Source organism: Psammomys obesus, unplaced genomic scaffold (assembly GCF_907164565.1).
Source record: "Psammomys obesus unplaced genomic scaffold, mPsaObe1.curated_primary_1811, whole genome shotgun sequence".
Taxonomy (NCBI): Eukaryota; Metazoa; Chordata; class Mammalia; order Rodentia; family Muridae; genus Psammomys; species Psammomys obesus.
In genome coordinates, this window is record NW_026594143.1 from 394,513 (window position 1) to 413,429 (window position 18,917).

General features: G+C 39.2%; 1 protein-coding gene across 6 annotated transcripts in view; it reads right to left on the reverse strand.

Annotated features, from left to right (window-relative positions):
- The window catches only part of Kdm5c (lysine demethylase 5C), a 37,303-nt gene that overhangs the window by 13,246 nt on the left and 5,140 nt on the right, over positions 1–18,917 (reverse strand). For 4 of the 6 annotated variants that reach the window (XM_055617952.1, XM_055617951.1, XM_055617949.1 and 1 more), the window contains exons 3-12: positions 17,452–17,574; positions 16,988–17,158; positions 15,542–15,676; positions 12,821–12,944; positions 12,545–12,726; positions 11,412–11,570; positions 9,887–10,006; positions 9,612–9,770; positions 4,922–5,103; positions 4,659–4,821 (exon numbers count right to left, since the gene is read on the reverse strand). In XM_055617952.1, coding sequence (XP_055473927.1) covers positions 4,659–4,821; positions 4,922–5,103; positions 9,612–9,770; positions 9,887–10,006; positions 11,412–11,570; positions 12,545–12,726; positions 12,821–12,944; positions 15,542–15,676; positions 16,988–17,158; positions 17,452–17,574 — 1,518 coding nt within the window. The remainder of the gene's footprint in view (positions 1–4,658; positions 4,822–4,921; positions 5,104–9,611; positions 9,771–9,886; positions 10,007–11,411; positions 11,571–12,544; positions 12,727–12,820; positions 12,945–15,541; positions 15,677–16,987; positions 17,159–17,451; positions 17,575–18,917) is intronic. The other 2 variants (XM_055617950.1, XM_055617948.1) reach the window with 1 other exon arrangement.

The following is an 18,917-nucleotide window of genomic DNA, read 5'->3' on the forward strand; positions in this document are numbered from 1 at the left end:
GCCCTCTTCTGGCATGCAGGCATACATGCAGACAGAACACTGCACACATAATAAATAAATCTTTTTTTTAAGAATGTAAATGGCTACTTTTACTCCTTATGAAAACCCAGTAAAAAAAGGATTTTTAAAAAGCTAGATCATAGAGATGGAAAAAACAGAAAATAATGATAAAATTCTTTTTTTAATTTGATGTTAAAAATTGTTTTTAGGTTTGTGTATGAGTAGTTTTTCCTGCATGTATATGTGCACTGTTGTGTGCCTGATACTCAATGAAGTCAGAAGGCATCAGGCTCTTCCTCGGGAAGAGCAGCCAGTGTTCTTGACCACTGAGCCATCTCTCCAGACCCTTAACTCCTTTCTTTAACAAAGAAGTTTCACAAAATGTTTAAAGATAAACATTCAATGCTAGTCAACATGCAATGAAAGGATAAGTGCCATGTAAAGAATCAAATTCTCCCAGAAAAGAACATTTTCTTTCTTTCATTTATTATTATTTATTTACTTGGTACTAACAAGTAAAGCCATGATCTTTGAGCTCTATATCCAGCTCACTAACCTACTACTATATACCAGAAACTAGTTTGTTTCAGCACAGTAATTCTTCTGCAAGGATTCCAGAATAATTCAAGGCATAACAACAGCTAATATAAATCTTCCCATTAATGATGTATCACTATCACATTTTCTTCTAAAATCAGTCAGCCTTGAAACATTTCTTTGCTTTTATTATTGCTATGCTTCCATCACCAATCACCAAAAATGTTTTGTAAAATAATAATAATAATGATAATAACAACAATAACTGACCATGGCACACTTCACCCAAGCCCTTATGGTATAAACTCCATGACTATATGGATAAAGTCATTAGTCTGGCAAGCAAATTCTTACTCTTTTATCTAGGACTGTGCATTGGCTAGCACCAAATGTTGATCTTTAAAAATTTTGTAAAAGTTATTTTAAAAAACAAATTAAATATACAAATACTTGTACAAACCTGTTCCAGATACCCCAGTCCTAACTGGCCTAATCTGCTGTCCTATGGTATCTCCCAACTTATTTTAATTGTTTACTGTTCTCTGTCTTCCACCTCTAAGGCAGGAACTGCTTTATTGACCTTAAGGGTGGTGACCAGTGTTCTTGAACACAAAAAGTATTTTAGTAGTATTTATTGAACAATCTCTTCCCAGACTTTATAACTTCATAGATGCAAAAGCCAAGTTCCAGAGAAACCTCAAGTAGAAGACAAAGAAAAATGTTCCTGATTTCCTCTTAAGCTAATTTTAACAGTGTTACTTTACTGTTTCTTATGTAATGGTTTAAAAAAAAGCACTCCTATCCAGATGTGGTGGTTCATGACTAAAATCCCAGCATCTGCAAGGCTGAGGTAGGAGAATCAAAAGTTTAAGGCCAGCCTGAGCTACCTAATGAATTTAAGGCTAGCCTGGGCTATCTCAACATCAAAACAAACAACAAGAAACAGTCATTCTATTCTACAGCTATTAAAAATGAGAAATGTGGGTCTTCCACCATGTGGGCCCTGGGGATCAAACTCGGGTCTGTAAGACCCACTGAGTCATCTTACTGGCCTGAAAAGGAGAAATGTGAATAAACAATAACAAAAATTGTTAAACCCCAAGAGTAAAGTGAATATTATTTGTCCATAAAAAGAATAAAGGTCAGTAAAGTGAATATTATTTGTCCATAAAAAGAAAAAAGGTCAGATATATACTGTGACATAGATAAACCTTGAAAACACACTGAGATACCCCCCCATGAGACCAACCAGTATTCTAGTTGCATGAACAGAAAGGAAGGCAAATCTAGAACCAGAAAGTAAGTTGAACGGTTGCCTAGTCCTATAGGCTAGAATGGAGAATGACTGGGAATGAGTATAAGGGATTTTTCTGGGGTGGCAAAAATGTTTTAAAATTGGATTGCAGTGACAACAACAAACCTCTGTAAGGACATCTAGATTATATAATTAAAAGAGTAAAATTTTACAGAATGAACAGAATCATACTGCAATAAAGTTGTTTTTTAAAAAGACAATGGTAATTATAAAACCATACTAGACCAGCACTGTCCAAGAGAAATAAGCACAAAGGTACCTAGGGAAAAAAAAAAACTTCCTTTCCTGGTACTGGGTACTAAACACAGGGCCTTCTGAATGCTAGACAAATGTTCTACTGAGCTGCAGGCACTGAACTTAGGATCCTCTTGACTCAGCTTCTCATATTATAAGGCACATAACATCAAGCCTGGCCACTTTAAAATTCTTTAGTTGCCACATTTTTAAATTTACTTTTTTAAGTAAAAACAAAAACAGACAAAAAAATAGAGGTAAAATAATTTTCATCTATTTTATTTAACAAAGCCAGAATATTGTCATCTCAGTGTTTAGATGGTATATAAAAGTATTTGTGAGATACTTTACATTTTTTGTTTAATACTAAGTTTTGAATTCCAACATCCACTTTATACTTTCAGTACATCTCATCTGGGACTAGACACATTTGAAATGCTCAGTGGCCACATGTGAGTAATGGCTATCAAGGTGGACAGTCCAGTTCTGGTCATATATACAAGACATTATAAAATTCACACAGTTCACTGCTACAACAAACTTTACATAAAAATAATAACATGGAAAATATAACAAATGTTTGGGATGGAGGGAATGGGGAATGACCTATTTTCCATTTTTGGAAAAGCTTCCTTAAAAGAAATGCCCTTTACTAAAGGAAGGGTAGAGTGTGTGTGGTGAGTTTGGGGCACACAACATGACATGACACAAAGACTTAAACATAGCTTACTAAACTGTAGCCTGTCAAGTAAGGACATGAAAATCAGAGGTGATTTGGATTGGAATGTATAGTATCAATCCAAAAAGCCTAGAGATTCTGAGAACTAAGAAGTTTGAGAGAGGCAGGACAGTCAGAGGCAAGCAGTGAAGCAGCAACTGGCTAGAGAAGCTAGTAAACCATGAACAGGAAAAATACTGTAGAGGTGGAAGTAAAATGCATGTTTAAATATCTGTGATAATTTTTTAAAAAAGAGGTTAAGTACTGAATCCCTGCCCCATTTGGTATCTTAGCTGCCCTAATCCTTAAGTGAATTGTCTTTTACCCTATAGTTTTCCTTTACATTATAAACAAGGAATATGCTATGGATGAGGGAAAAAAATGTCTGAGGAGAGATTAGACCCAACATCCAGCAGAAATGGAAGGGACTATGATCATTTTCTGTTTGGTGGTGTTTCAAGTATGCCATTTGCCCAAAAGTACTAAGTTATATCCCCAGCCCTCCTTTACCACCTAGAATTTAGTAATCTTTACATGGTGTGAAGTAGAGAAGGAAAAGGAGAGGTTCCAAGTAGAAGAATGTTATCTGTGCTGTTACTGTAGGATGCCTTTTCCCCTAAGTCCCTAGATAGCCTGATCCTTGGTTAAATGTAATTAAAAGTTATTAGAAAACATATATCAAAATAAAGTAAAAAGAAAAAAAAGAAATGTACATAAGAAACATTGCTGACTCAAAAACTGTGCTGTAGAGATGTCCTAGCATACCTCAAGAATACATTAATTTGAGATTTACCAACTACCTACTACATCCTATGTATTAGAATAAATGCCAAGGACAGAACAGATAAGAAGGAATATGAATAATAGTAGAACAGAATCCAAGCAAATTGGCACATGTCTGTAATCCCAGCACCTGGGAGGCAGGAGGATCAAGCACTGCAGAGTATCCTGGGCTACATGGGAGCTTGTCTCAAATAAAGATTAGTAATACACCAGCAATCTGGAGGCAGAGGCAGGTGGCTCTCTGACTTTGAGGCCAACCTGGTCTACAATGAGTTCTAGGATAGACAGGGCTATGTAGAAAGACCCTGTCTCAAAAAAAACGAAAAACAAATTTAAAAAACCTGCAAAAAACATTAAACAAGCAAATGAATGAGTGAATGAATGAATGAATGAATGAATGAATGAATGAATGAATGAATGAAGCATTGTACATACAGGTAATTGTCCTAATATTCAATGCCTTCTTTCATAACATGACCTCTAATCTGTACGTAGTATTTGACCATTCAGAATAGGAACCCGATTCCCCAGTGTTATTTTTGTTATTGTTTCAGAAAGATGGGTCAGTGGATAAGAGCACTTGTTGCTCTTGCAGAGGACCTGAATATGAGTCTCAACATTCACATAGTGGCTCATAACTACCTTATTAACTCCTGTTCAAGGGGATCTAATTACCATCTCTGGCCTCCATGGCACTGCATGCATGTGGTACATATACAGACATGCAGACACACACATACATAAAAATAAACAAAATTAAAAAGAAAAGCAAGAATATTTTGTAGCCCTTTCCTTTATTTCCATTTTTTTTCTAGCTAGAACCTAGACATGATAACAAGGCATTCCTAAGGTATCTCTCTCAAACACAAGGCCCAGAGAATTCACTATCCCGTCTTGTATCTAACCAACTATGATGACCACAGATCTCAGAACACTCATATCTATAGCCCAATCACGGCAGAAAAGGAATAAGACAAAGCAGGAATAATCACAGGTGAAGATTACAACTACCACCACAGAAGTCATCAGTACCTCATTCCTATACCTTGCTTATGGGCCCTGGGCACTTACCGGCACACCATGGGACATGAGGGTGTTAGGATTCATGAGGGTGACAAGTTGGTGAAGGAGATCAGGCTGACTATCAAAAAGCTCAGGTGTCAGCTTCTTCATCACTTCTTCCAAGTGTTCTGCTGCAAGTGATGGGACCCCATACCAGGTTTTTGGTTCACCCCTGCTCAAGTTAAAAAGGGATACAGAATGGTCATATACATGTTGATGTAGTAGGGAGCCCAGCCAAACTGCCTCCCCAGCTTACCATAGCCACCACTCACCAGTGGAGGTAGTTAATAGAGTAACTCCAGTGATCCTCAATATGCCAGCAAAAGGCTGAAAAGACCATGCCCACATACAGCCAAGGTACCTTCATGCCAGATATATCTGCATTGATGTGGCATAGTACAGACTGCTCCAATACAGGCATCACATTCAGGTTCCAACCACTTGTAGCATACTCCTGTCAGGTCAAGCGTTTATACAGGATGAGGATTATACCAAGGAACCGAGTGTCCCCCCAGTACTGAGGTTTGAACTTCAGGCTTCACAAATGCGAGCCAACTGTTCTACTAGTGTATACTGAGTCCTTTATTTTGAGACAGGGTTTCACTAACCTGCACTGGAAAGCCTTGCTTGAGCTTGTGATCCTTTTGCCTCAACCTCCTGAGTAGCTGGGATCATAGGTCTAAATTACCAATCTTAGCATTTTTGTTTATTTTACTTATGTGTGTGTGTGTAGTGTAAGGTGAATGTATGTTTGAGTGGGATCACATGTGTGAACACAAACGTGGAGGCCAGAGGTCAACATTAGGTATTTTCTTCTATCACTCTCCATGTTACTTTTTGAGACAGGATCTAGGATTGATTCCAGAGTTCAGCAACTGGCTAAACAGGCTCTGCTGATCCGTGTCTCTACCCACCTTCCCTCAGCACTAGAGTTAGAGAGTAAAGCTACCACACACCTGGCTTTTATGTGGTTTCTAGGGATCCAAACTTAGGTCCTCATGCTTGTATAGCAGGCACTTTACTAATTAAGCCATAATCCTTAGCCCCATTTTTTTTTTTTTTTTTTTTTTTTTTTTTTTAGTTTAAGACAGGATCTCACTGTGTAGCCTAAGCCAACATCAAAGTCATAGTAATGCTGCCGGAGTCTCTTAAAGGCTCACATTATAGATGTTGAGTGATCACACTAAACAAGAACTTAGTTATTTGCTTTTGCATAGTCTTAATTTGGGCACCATACCTAACAAATTGAAGTGAAGTGAAGTGAAGTCCTCTTCACTTCTTCCCCCCAAGTGCACACACACAAAATCTCAACTAAATTCACTTTAATTTCGTGAAGATTGTGGATATGTATCTACCATAAGGACTGGTCTGCCAACCAGTTTTCAACAGAAGTCCCAGGAACATGATGTGGTACATACCTGTTAATGCTAGCAATTTGGAAGATACAACAAGAAGTTCACAAATTTGAGGATAGCCTGGGCTATGCTGAAATACTCTTAGTCAAAAAAATAGAGTGAAACTAGGTGTGGCAGTACATGCCTTTAATCCCAGCACTCAAGAAACAGAAGCAGACAGACTTCTGTGAATTCAAGCAGTCTGCTCTACCTAGTGAGTTCTAGACAAGCCAGAACTACAAAGTGAAGCCCTGTCTCACTCAACAAAACATAACAAATAAATAAAACAAAAGAACACATACTGGAGAAAGAGTAATCCTTCTAATAAATAATGCTACATAAATTGAAATAGCTATATACACAAGAAAAAAAAAACCTAGGGCCTAGGGCCCTATCTCATTAACAAAAGCAAACTCTAAACAGATTAAAACAACTGTAAGACCTAAAACTATATAGCCAGGACAGCCAGGTGTAGGCAGAAAAATCCTACCTCAAAAAACAAAACAAAAAAATCCAAAAAACCCAAATACACAAAAACAAAAAATACTTAACTATGAATCTATGAAATAAAACACCGGAAAACATTTAAATGGGCAACAAATTCTTATACAAAGCTACAATAGCACAAGAAATAACAACAAAAAGATAAATGTCACTGCAACAAACTAAAAAGCTTCTGCACTGCAAATGAAACAACAAGGCAAGCTAGATATATCTGCTTGTAATCCCAGGACTGTTGCTATGTTCTTTTGGAATGTATACAATTTACCCTTGTTCATTCAAACGCTGATTTCTCTACCCCACTATCTGGGGTAAAGGAATAAGTATTGCATCACCTGTCTCAAGTTTGTGTAAACATGCCACCATTTGTTCTCTGTATGGTCAATAAAACAACCAGCCACAATGCTGAGCAACGGAAAGAATAGGGTGGGACATCCTGATCCGGAGGGGAGGAGAAGGAAGTGAGTGGGAGGAATCAGGAGATCAGAGATCAGAAGGAGAGGGCTCAAAGGACAAGGGGAGATAAACCGGACCTAAAATATGACTAAAAGCAAGGATAAGGTGGGAAATTCTGAATGGGAGGAAACTATGCGGGCTTAGGATGTTTAGGATGGAGTAACTATTGCCCAGCACTGTGCTCTAAGTTAATTAAATGGTCTCTGTGTGGTGATTTAGGTATACAGCTGGATTAGGAATAGTTAACCACTGCTTAACTAAAAGATAAATCAATAATAAATATTATTAACCCACAAAACAACACTCAGAAGGCTAAAGAGAAAGAAGAAAGACTGTCATACAAGTTTATCAGGAGCTTATGCTGAGTACCAGGCCAGGGCTGCATAGCAAGAAACTATTTCAAAGAAAAAAAGCAAAATTGAAAAAAGCTAAACAAAAACACACTAACAAGAACACAAAAAAGACAAAACAACAAAGAGACAACATACAGAGTAAATATCTGCAAACTATTTGCTTAACAACACATGGAACAACCAGTTAAAAAAAATCCCTCAAAAAATTCAACAAAAAAAGCAGATAACCAGATTTTAAATTGCAGCAGATTATAGTTATAACCAATTGAAAGATTTAGTAATTGTTAAAATGATGACATACAAGGAGCAACCAAGTATTTGAAAAATGCTCAGTATCATTAATCATCAAAGAAACAAAATCTGAACCCACAATCACCTGGTTTCACTAAGAATAATTCTTATCAAAAATGCAGTTCTGTATGATTTTTATTTGTGAGTTTCTTTTATAATAAAGTTTTAGTAAATTAAAAAAAGAAGACAAATAGATAAGGGATGAAAATAGGTGGCAGAGTACTTGCCTAGCACACAAAAAGCCCTGAGTTCAATCTCCAGTATAGCAAAATAATAATAAACACTAGCAATGTTGTGGAGAAAAAGGAAGCCCCAGATACTATAGTAAAAACATAAATCAGTGCAGCCATGCTGGAAAACCGTATGGAAGTTCTTAAAAAAAAAAACACTGAAGATAAAACTACCATATGATGTAGCAATTCCACTATAGGTTACATAGCCAAGAGAAACAAAATCTGTATTTTGAAAAGTTATTTGTACTCCCATGTTTACTATAACACTATTTTCAAAAGAGCCAAGAAAAGGAAATCAGCCTAAGTTGTTTATCAACCAAAGAAAATGTAATATATAATACACACATTGGAATGCTTTTCAGCCATTCAAAAGGATGAAATCCTATTATTTGTGGCAGCACAGAAGGAACTAGTGATCACTACATAAAGTGAAATAAGCCGGGCACAGAAAGGCAAGTGCCATGTGATCTTGTCCAATGTGGACTATAAAAAAGTTTACTTTTTAGATATTGAAAGTAAAAAGCTGGTTCCTAGAAGCAGACACAAAAAGATTGATTAATGAATACTAAGTTAAATTTAGACAGAAGTAAAACAATTAGTATATTACTGCACAGTGGGATGACTAGAAATAATGATTATGTATTATACATTTCAAAAAGCTTTACGAAGGATTTTGAATGTTTTAATGGTAAATAAAAATGTTTCAGAAGATATGCACTGATTCACACAATGTATACATGTTTTAGAAACATCACATGGTACTCCATAAATACAAATAATTTATTTCTTGAGATTAGTCTTTATTTATAAGTAAGTGTATACATGTGTATCCCCTAAGTATCCATGGAGGCCAGAAAAGAATGATGGCTATCCTGGAGCTAGAGTTACAGCCAGAGCTGCCCAATGTGGGTGCTTGGATCAACTTTGGGTCTTCTGTAAAAGCAGCAAGTGCCGAGCCATCTCTCCAGCCCCAATATGTAGAATTTTCATATTTTTATGCTCCAATTTTTCAAAAGTTCAAATTAAAACCTAACAAGCAAAAACAAAACAAAACAAAAAGCCCTGAACCCAAATGCATTTTTCCATTCAGTTAAGCCTGGACTCTCAATTATACCTGTGCATACTAATCACTCCTTAGGTCACTTTACCTACTTCTCACAAATTTGCAGGCCTGGCAGCGGTGGTGCACACCTTTAAGCCCAGCACTTGGGAAACAGAGACAAGAGGATCTCTGTGAGTTCGAGGCCAGCCTGAGCTACAAAGTGAGTTTAAGGACAGCTAGAACTACACAAAGAAACCCTGTCTTGAAAAAAATAACAAAACAAAACAAGCAAGGTAGATATACCCCAGTATTACAAATAAGGAAACAGGGCTCAGAAGGAATATGCCTGTAAAGCCTGCTCTATTTTTGAAGGGAAACGGAGGAATGGATCTGAGGGAGAGGGAAGGTGGAGTTGGGGTTGGGAGAGGCTGAGAGGAGTGAAGGGAGGGGAAACTTCAGTTGGGATGTAATGTATGTGAGATTAAAAATAATAAAAAGCATTTCATACATTCATGTTCCAGATACTACCTAGGTTGTGTTCTTTTCATACAACACTTCATCTAAATCTCAAAGTAACTACTTGAGGCAGGCATAATTACGCCTGTCTTACAGGGATCTTGTGTCTTTCAGATGATAAATGACTTGCCCAAGCTCATACAGCTGACATATAACCATGATAATCACCCACTCACCTCCTCCTCTGGGGTTAGGTGCCGCTTACTGTCACTGACAGGAAAACCACTGCCAAATTCTTTGGAATGGATGTCAGCCCCATATTCAACAGTCACATCTTCCTCGATGCTATTCACCAGCCGCCAGAACTCCTTCTCTACAAGTTCTGTGGGTACCATCTGGGAGGACAAGAATAGTAGAGTACATCTTATCCTGTCCACATTAGTTCAGGGGAGGTACAGTACCAGTGCCCATGCACCTGGCCCCAGCACTACCCTAGCCCTCCATCACCTACGTGCACAGGCATGTTGAAGTAGTCAGCTTTAAAGGAGTCAGCCATCTCCCCAAAGCTCTGCAGAGTATATTCCCGGGTAGCTTGTTCAAAGCCAAAGGCTTCAGGGGGTCGCTTACACTCCTGAAACCCAAAGGAGAACAGCTCATAAAACAGAGGCAAAGAGAGAATCATCTCAAGTGGAACTGAAACATGGAACCGAAGTAGGGAGGGAGAACAGCCCTCAGTCTGCCTTCAAGGATCCTAGAGCAAGCCTTGCTTTACAGCCCTACCCTTTGCTTCTTAACACACCATTTTGTACAGTAGGCTAGTCCTTTTTTATCCCTTTGTATATGTGCATGAGCACACCCACTCTTGTCTAGAATAAGACAAGACCATCAGTGCATGCCCTTAAGAAACCCAGAGAGAAATGTAGAAGATGAACAGAGACAATATGGATGAAGATAAGACAGACATGAAATGGATCTGTAGACATCTTGGGTACTTGGCCCTCACTGCTTTTGTGGCTTCTTACTACACCTATCTGCCCTAGGCACATTCTTTCCTGAATTCCTCTGTTCCTGCAAAACCCTGTTTCCTTACCTGAAACATCAAACAAATCTAAATACTCTAATAGGAAGAAAGCAAGTAATCATCATACCCATTTGATAAAAACTTTGACTTCAACTTATTTAATTTAGAAGAAATTATGAGGTTACAACTCTTTATAAAATATAAACTAAGATCTTTAGGTGTCTTAAAGATAATTATATATCAGACCAAAAAAATATTTGGGACTCCAAAGGACATTTAAAAAAATTTAATTCCTAGCCAGGACTGACGATGTAGGCCTACAATTCCAGTTACTTAGGAGGCTGAAGGAGGACTACAAATTTAAGACCTGCCTGCACCACAAAGTGAGTTCAAAACAAATCTAAAATAGCAAAAACAAAACAAAACCAGCTTAGAGTTCAGTGGTAGAGGGCACTTCTTTAGCATGCTCAAAACCACAGGTTCCATAAATAGATAGTCTATCTACAGATAGTTAATTCTGTAATTTAAAGCTCATTCCTGACATCTTCCCTAATCACTACTCTCACTTTACCTTGAGCTGAGTATGGTGACTCATATCCATAATCCTAGGCTCTGGGAGGCTGAGGAAGAAGGACTGATGGAAACTGGAGGCCAACCTGCACTATAGAGTGAGACCCTATCTCTCCAACCAACCAACCAACCAAAGCAAATCTGGTAAACTACAAGTCAGGGTTTCTAACATCAATTTTAACAACTGCTTACATGTCATTATACATAGTCATCACTGCACACAGTCCACCTAATTATAATACCCCATAGATTGTCTAAGAGCTACCAGAGGACATAATTTATATAAATTACATTTTCTCTTCCTCTTTCACAAAGCTCTGCAAAGCCTAGCCTCACTCAAGAAGTCTCAAAACACAGTAATACTATGGCCAAGGTAGAAGGCTCCCCATAGACTATACAAGGAAGGCAAGATATCCCATGTGGACTAAGACTGGGGAGGCCTTACCGCCATGACACACTTTGGACACCTCCAGACACCTTTCGGAATTTCAGGCAAAGGAGGCAGCAGGCAAAAGATGTGGTAATTGTCATCACAGCCATCACACAGCAAGAGTTTGTCATCTTCATCTCCTCGGGAACACATTCGGCACACGTATGACTCAATCTGCCAGAGAGAAGCAAAGGGTTATGAATATAGATTCTGCCCAGTCTTCAAATACCAGGCCCCCCCCCCAGATAAAATCCTACTCCAGAGAGTTCTCCATTGGAAGCCAGAGGTGTTTGCTGGCTGGGTTGTTCATGGCCCTATTTAGGCTAGTCACTCAAGGCCTGGAGTTCAGTTGTATGTATATACTACCTCCCCCAAATAAACAGAGATGAAGAGTGTCTTACTAGTCTTCAATCTTCTCATTTTTAGTCATTCAATAAACACTATGGCAGAAATGAGAAAAATCTGGTATTTGCCTTCAAAGGGCACTCAGTACCCTAGAGTGTTCATAAACATTGAAACTACCATAGCAGACTAAAAGAAACACTGCAGGAACCTAGAGAAGGAAGCAACACTCATATTACTTAGAGATGATGGACTGCAGGGAAGAAGTACTTCATTCCAAAGTGGACACTTGAATAACTAAAACTTGAAAGCCAGCTGGTACTTGGTAACTGGAGCAGAGCACAAAAGAGAAACTCTTTGAGGCAGAAGAAACCATATGTACAAGGGATGTAAGATTATAAAAGAAATAAAGGTGCATCTCTTGAAGAAGAAAATGAATACACCTACAAGTAGTTCCAAACAGCTATAGCAAAGAAGTGCAATAGATAGTGCTGGACAGTGAGGTTACAGGTCAGCGGGGACTAGATCATGCATGATAATGAAGATTTTAGTCTAAAGCACTGGACAATAAGAGTCTTCTCTGGACACTTCTAGCACTTTATGTTGACAATAGCCGTGTTAACTCTTTCTTGTTCTTTGTTCCAAATTAGCTGACCTTGTTTTCCCCAATTAAGTAGGCTACCTGTAGGTAGGGCCCTCTAGACCCACTTTTCTACTTAATGCAACCTAGTCCAGTGCCATGCTGGAGAAATGCTCACTGAAGGGATGAGAAGCAGAGCTCTAGGTAGTCAGGGCTGGGTCCTTACAAACTGGGCATTGCTGTGGTTCCTTCGCAGCCTCATGGTCATCTTGGTGCAGGGCTCAGGGCTATGACTCAGTTCCTCCTTGCCTTCTAGAAAGGTCTTGGGTGAGGCCGATTCCATCTTCACATCCCCACCTAATTCCTCCTTTACCACCACAGTGGGGGGACACTCAGGCCCTTCTTTATCTGTAGGAGAGAAAAGTGGTTCTAAATTTAAATCTGAAATATTTACAGTCTTGTCTCTCTCCACTGAAGTCATCGCCAGTATCTCAAGTCTCACCTTTTTTCCGTAGAGTCTTATCCTTGGCCATTAGGCCCAGCCCCATCATCTTGGGGCCTGCTCCATATATCTGTAGCTTCTTCAATTCTGGATTCTTTTCAATGTCCTCCTCTGTGGGTTCAGGCTACAAAGAAGGCAGGAAATGAAATGCGTCAAGACTACTATCTGGAGGAGACAGTCCAATTCTAAAAGAAAAGCTCGGAACACACACACACACACACACATACACACACCTATATCACCAAGTTTGTGCCAAGAACTCATGCAAAAATGGCCCAGGGCAACAATTCAGAGTTGCTTTTTAAAGACTAGGATAAGTCCTCAGTCTTATCTTTAAAGGGCTACCAAGATAACTCAGCAGGCCAAGCTGCTTGCTTGTTATCAAGCCTTACAACCTGAGCTGAATCCCTGGGACCCAGGTGGTAGAAGGGAAGAACCAACTGCAGTAAATTGTCCTCTAGTATATGGGTGCTAAAGCAGAAACACAGATATGCACACAAATCTAGTAATAATCATTTTTTAAAAAAATTAGGGGTTCCCTTGCTCAGATGTAGTCCATAGATTCAGTCTCCAAGTGGGTTTCCTAGTAAGGGGTACCGGGCTGTCTCTGACATGAACTCAGTGGCTAGATCTTTGATCACCTCCCCCTAAGGGGGAGCAGCTTTACCAGGCCACAGAGAAAACAATGCAGCCAGTCTGGATGGAACCTGATAGGCTAGGGTCAGATGGAAGGGGAGGAGGTCCTCCACTATCAGTGGACTAGGAGAGGGACACAGGGGGAGAAGTGGGAGAGAGGGATCGGAAGGAGACAAGGAAAGGGGCTATATCCAGGATACAAAGTGAATAAACTGTAATAAATAATTAATAAAAGTAAAAAATAAAAATTAGGAGTTCCTAAGGTCTCAACTCTGGCTGCCAGGAGAAAGAAAGTGGACACTGGTATGTTCCCCACGCCCTAGTGGATGACCACACCCATGTACAAATGAGCAACACAAACTGAACTCAGCTGATTAAAATCATTAATTAAGTAAAAAAAATTAAAAAATAAAAAGCATGGATGGTAAATGTGATAGAGGATGCTGGAGTAAGTGTGTGGGTGGGTGAAGGGTGTATATAATCAAGATACACTGTATAGCTACATAAATTTTTTTTTAATTTTCAAATAAATAAATATACAAATTGCAGGAGCTACAGAGATGGCTGAGTGGGTAAGAGCAACCATGCAGGCAGTTTACAATTAATCACCTATAACTCCAGCTCCAAAGAATCAGACTCCTTCTTCTGGTCTCTGTGGGCAATTGTACTCCCATGCCCATACTTCATAAAAACAGATGTGCATACACATTAAAAAATAAGTCTAGGGATTAGAGAGATGGCTCAGTGGTTAAGGGCACTGGCTATTCTACCAGAGGATGCAGATTCAATTCCCAGCAGCTCACAATCATTAGTAACTCAGTTCTAGAAACTCCAACACCCTCTTTTTGTACCCATGGGTACCAGGTACACACATGGTGCATACACATATATGCAGGTAAACATCCATACACATAAAATGTTTTATAACTCTAAAAACAAAACAAAAATTTTAAATTTTTAAAGAATTAAAAAAGGAATTAAAGGCAGAATCTCAGTTTTACCAACTATAAAATAAAAGCATTAACTTCTACCTTACAGTTTAGGGATTTTATATATTTTAAGTAAAGTGGTACTCAAGCCACCTTTCCTGAATAAATGTAGCTGCTATCCCTTATCAAAGCCTCTCTTTACAGCAAATGGAAACCATCACAGAAAAACCACAACTGGACATGCATAAAGATCAATGGATCATGTGGAGCTCAGCCCCAGTGAATAAATCTGCATCACAACTGTTGTATTTATGGTTCAGGAAATATCATGGAAGAAAGATGGAAAGATTCTAAAAGCCACATCACCAAGAAGCCTGTTGTGTAAGTCTCCCAAAAATGGCTGCACGAACAAGACCAGAACAACAGTAATATCAATGAAAATGTTAACATGAATGGGGGTTAAATTTCATGGGGTCTCATCCCTAGACAAAGAACTAGAGATAAATACTGACTGCTAGGAAGTGAATTAGCTTTTTCCTAGGGACGAGCCCCTTTATTGTCTAATGCAGACGGGTTTGAGGGAGGGCAACTGGGAGTGGATGGAAGGAGAAAAGGGAGAGAGGAAAAGATATAATTAAGTCCATTACAATTATAAATGTTAAATAGATAAATAAATAGTGACATTATTGTTGAGTGTGGAAGGTATATGCCTTTAATCCGAGCACTCGGGAGGCAGAGGCAGGCATATCTCTTAAGTTTGAGGCCAGCCTGGTCTATAGAGTGAGTACAAGGACTACCCAGGCTACACAGAGAAACCCTATCTCGAAAATACAAAGAAACAACAAATAAATAAATAAATAAATAAATAAATAGATAAATAAATAAATAAATAAGGAAAAAGAAATGAGATAACTTCTGCTATATGAGCAGACTGACTGAAGAAAGGAACAAACCAGGCACACAGAGCAAACATACAAAAAGTATAGTACAAACAGTTCTCCAACTCAACTGAGTAGAGAAAGGACAATAATAAAGCCATAGAGACATGATAATGCTTAAGAGCACAAAAGAAATTGCAATACTGAACACAGCTTCAGTCAGAAAGTAGTATTCTTTCTACCCCTAACCCCTAAGTGGCAAGAAGAAAAGTACTCACATCAGGCTGTAGTCTCTTTGCCCGTCGTCCATAACTGTTGAACTTGGAAGGCTGCACAGACTGTCGAAGGGGGATGCTGTGGGGTTTATATTCCTTGTCTTTCTCCTCATTATCAAATGGACGTGTGTTACACTGCTAAGGATAAGTAAAGAGTAAGACCCAGGGAATAGAGAACTTCATCTGCCAAAGTAAAACCTTCCTTTGACCAATGGCCAAAGTTGTGGCCCATGCCCCTAACCAACACCAATCATAGCCCCAGTTTGACTGGTCTTTATGACTGATACCTTACATACTTTGGGAATACTTTTTCTTTCTTTCTTTTTTTGAACAATTACTTGTTTTTGTGTGTCTATATTATGTACGTGGCATTTATTTCACAGTGGGCATGTGAAGGTCAGTGGACAATCCCTGGAAATCAGTTTTCTCCTTCCACCATGTGCATTCCAGGTCAAACTCAGGTCATCAGGTTTGGAAACAAGCACCTTAACCCAATGAGTCAGTTGCCTGCCACTGATGAGGCTTTTTCTTCTTTTTTTTCTCCCTTCTGGTGGGGAGGAGTGTATGTGATGGTAACTGAACCCAGGGGTTCTATAGATAAATAATTACAGGGCTGTGACAATAGATACCATCAGAAGACAAGAAGGTATCACTAGGAAAAAAGGTGCAGTTTCCCAGTCTCCAATCCATGGAACCAATCCTATTAAAAATAATAGTATGTGGTTGGTGGTACACATTCGTAATCCTAGCACTTGAGAAGCTAAGAAAGAAGATCAAGGGCTCAAGGCTAAGAGACCAGAGAGATGGCTCAGTGGGTACCTGCTGTCAAGCCTGAGATTCTCAGTTCAATCCTAAGGACCCACATGATGGAAAAAGAGAACAAAGTTCAGAAAGTTATCCTCTGACCTCTACATGCATGCATCTACACACAATAAATGTAATTTATAAAGTTCAAGGTAAGGTTCTGGGGATACAGCTCAGTTACTTAAGTATTTACCTAACACAGACAAACTCAGCATATTGGTACATGCTTCTAATCTCAGTGACCTGGAAGGTGGAGGCAGGAGGATCAAGAGTTCAAGCGTGTCTTTGCCTACAAAGTTTGAGACCAGCCACTGCTATAGGATAGCACTGTCTCGAAAGAAAATAAAAAAATAATCTACGACAACAAGCTGAAAGCCCATATTTGGGGGACTGAAGTAAGAGGTGTACAGTAAGTTCCAAATAACAAAGTCATGTCCAAACTCCCCACCAAAAAGGAATTTTAAGCTGTGATACAAAGTGAGTGGGCTAACTACATTGTAACTTCCAGGCCAGCCTGCCACATATCAAGACCCTATATCAAAATATAAATAAATTTAAAAAATGAAAAACAAACAAAAAAGAAGTATGCCAATATATGCCCACGGATAAAGGCCTTCTTACTCCATTGCAGTCTGGCATCCTTACCACAAGGTTGGCTCCAGACTGGTACATTTCATAGGGATAAACGATACGTTCATAGTGAGAGCGTAGCAAGGAACCAATGTTCTTGCCAGGTGGGTAGTTGAGGCGCTGGGCCACACGGGCCCATCGACGGTCCTTGCAGATAGTTTCATAACCACCTTCTTCCACCACAATCTGAAAGGAAGAGCAGGAAGAGATATGATACATTGTGTATGTAAACACATAGAAGTAGGCCTACAGAAAGGGTAAGGAGGTCAAATGCAACCTCTCACTTCACCAGGAGCTACCCCTGTGCGCAATCTGGAACTGCTGTTAAGAGATGGCAAAACATGCTGATGTGCTACCAGTCCAGCTGAAACCCAGTCTCCAAACCAAAAGGGGTCGTAGAGCAAAAACCCTACCAGGGGCATATTGAGTTAGGGTTGGGGAATATTTGAGAAAAAAAAGAAAAAAAAAACTGTTCTTACTTTGCTGAGGCTATAGAGGTCCAAGATCCGCCGTTCTACATTGGGAATTTTTAAGGATGAGCCCTGGATCTCCCAGAATTTGGCAATCTGGTCCAAATAGTTCAGTTTCACTCTTGTCTGGGCCTAAAGAAGAAATGGCTCAAAAACACTGGCTACCACCTCCTTCCACCACCCACTCATCACCATCAACACTTCATTCCACCCCACCCCTCAACATGCCACAGTAACACATCTTTTGGGTCAAACTTAGGGGAGGAGAAAGGAAACAAAGTAGACTTCTCCCAATGAAATGAAATCTGGACTCTTTGTTTCTTTTTTTGTTTGTTTGTTTTTCGAGACACTGTATCATTGTGTAGCCTTGGCTGTGTTGACCTTGAACTCACAGAGATCCATCTGCCTTTTCCTCCCTGAGTGCTTGGATCACAGGCATGCACCACTGCGCCAGCTAGCTCTGGACTCTTAGACAGTGGTTGGCCCCACTTTTCTCTCATTTCCCAGGAAAAGCTCATTATAGTCTTTATAAATACTTTCTCTTGTTCTCCTGACAAGGCTGTTTGTGTATGTATGTGTATATATACATATATTTAATTAATTTATTTATTATTTATATATTATTCTGCCTGCATGTATGCTGACACACCAGAAGAGGACACCAGATCTTATTATAAATGGTTGTGAGCCACCATGTGATTGCTGGGAATTGAACTCAGGACCATTGGAAGAACGGCCAGTGCTCTTAACCTCTGAGCCATCTCTTTAGGCCCAGCTGTTTGTATATTATCTCTTTTATAGATAAAGAAACAGGGCCAAAAGAGTTAAGCCACATAACAAGTGCCAAGATACATGAATATTAAATAACTCTGCTTTCTTTCTGCTACTACTGATTTGCTACATTTGAACAAATGCATAATACTCATGGCATCCCTATATATTTTTATTAGGAACTAAGTCCAAGAGTGGTAGCTAACACCTGTAACCCTAGCACACAAAAGGGAGAGGCAGGAAGATGAATCCAAGTCTAGCCTCCATTACATAGGAGATTTGAGGCCTGCTTGGGTTACATGAGACACTGACTCAGGAAACAAAAAAGAGGAAAAGGAAAATAGTACACTAAACCTAGAAATATGGACTTAATTAAGAATAGCAAGAATCATCTGGAAATTTCAGAATTGTATCTAAGTTCTACATAGGGCACATCCATCTCCTTTTTTACCATATAGTATGTTTTATGGTGGCTGAATTATGAGAATGGCCTGAAGAATTAAGTTGGGATACTGAAACATCAGTGGTACCTGGCTAATTCAAGACCTGATACAGACAAAAGATCCTAGAAACAAGGCTTTCCAAGCTTGCCTAAAATCTCACTGGCCTAAAAGGTGTTCCCAAAGGTCATAAGTCTTTTATCACCTGAGTCATAGGCCCTTTTTCTAGAGAGAACTAGGTGAGTTGTAGGTCAGTTTTCTGAG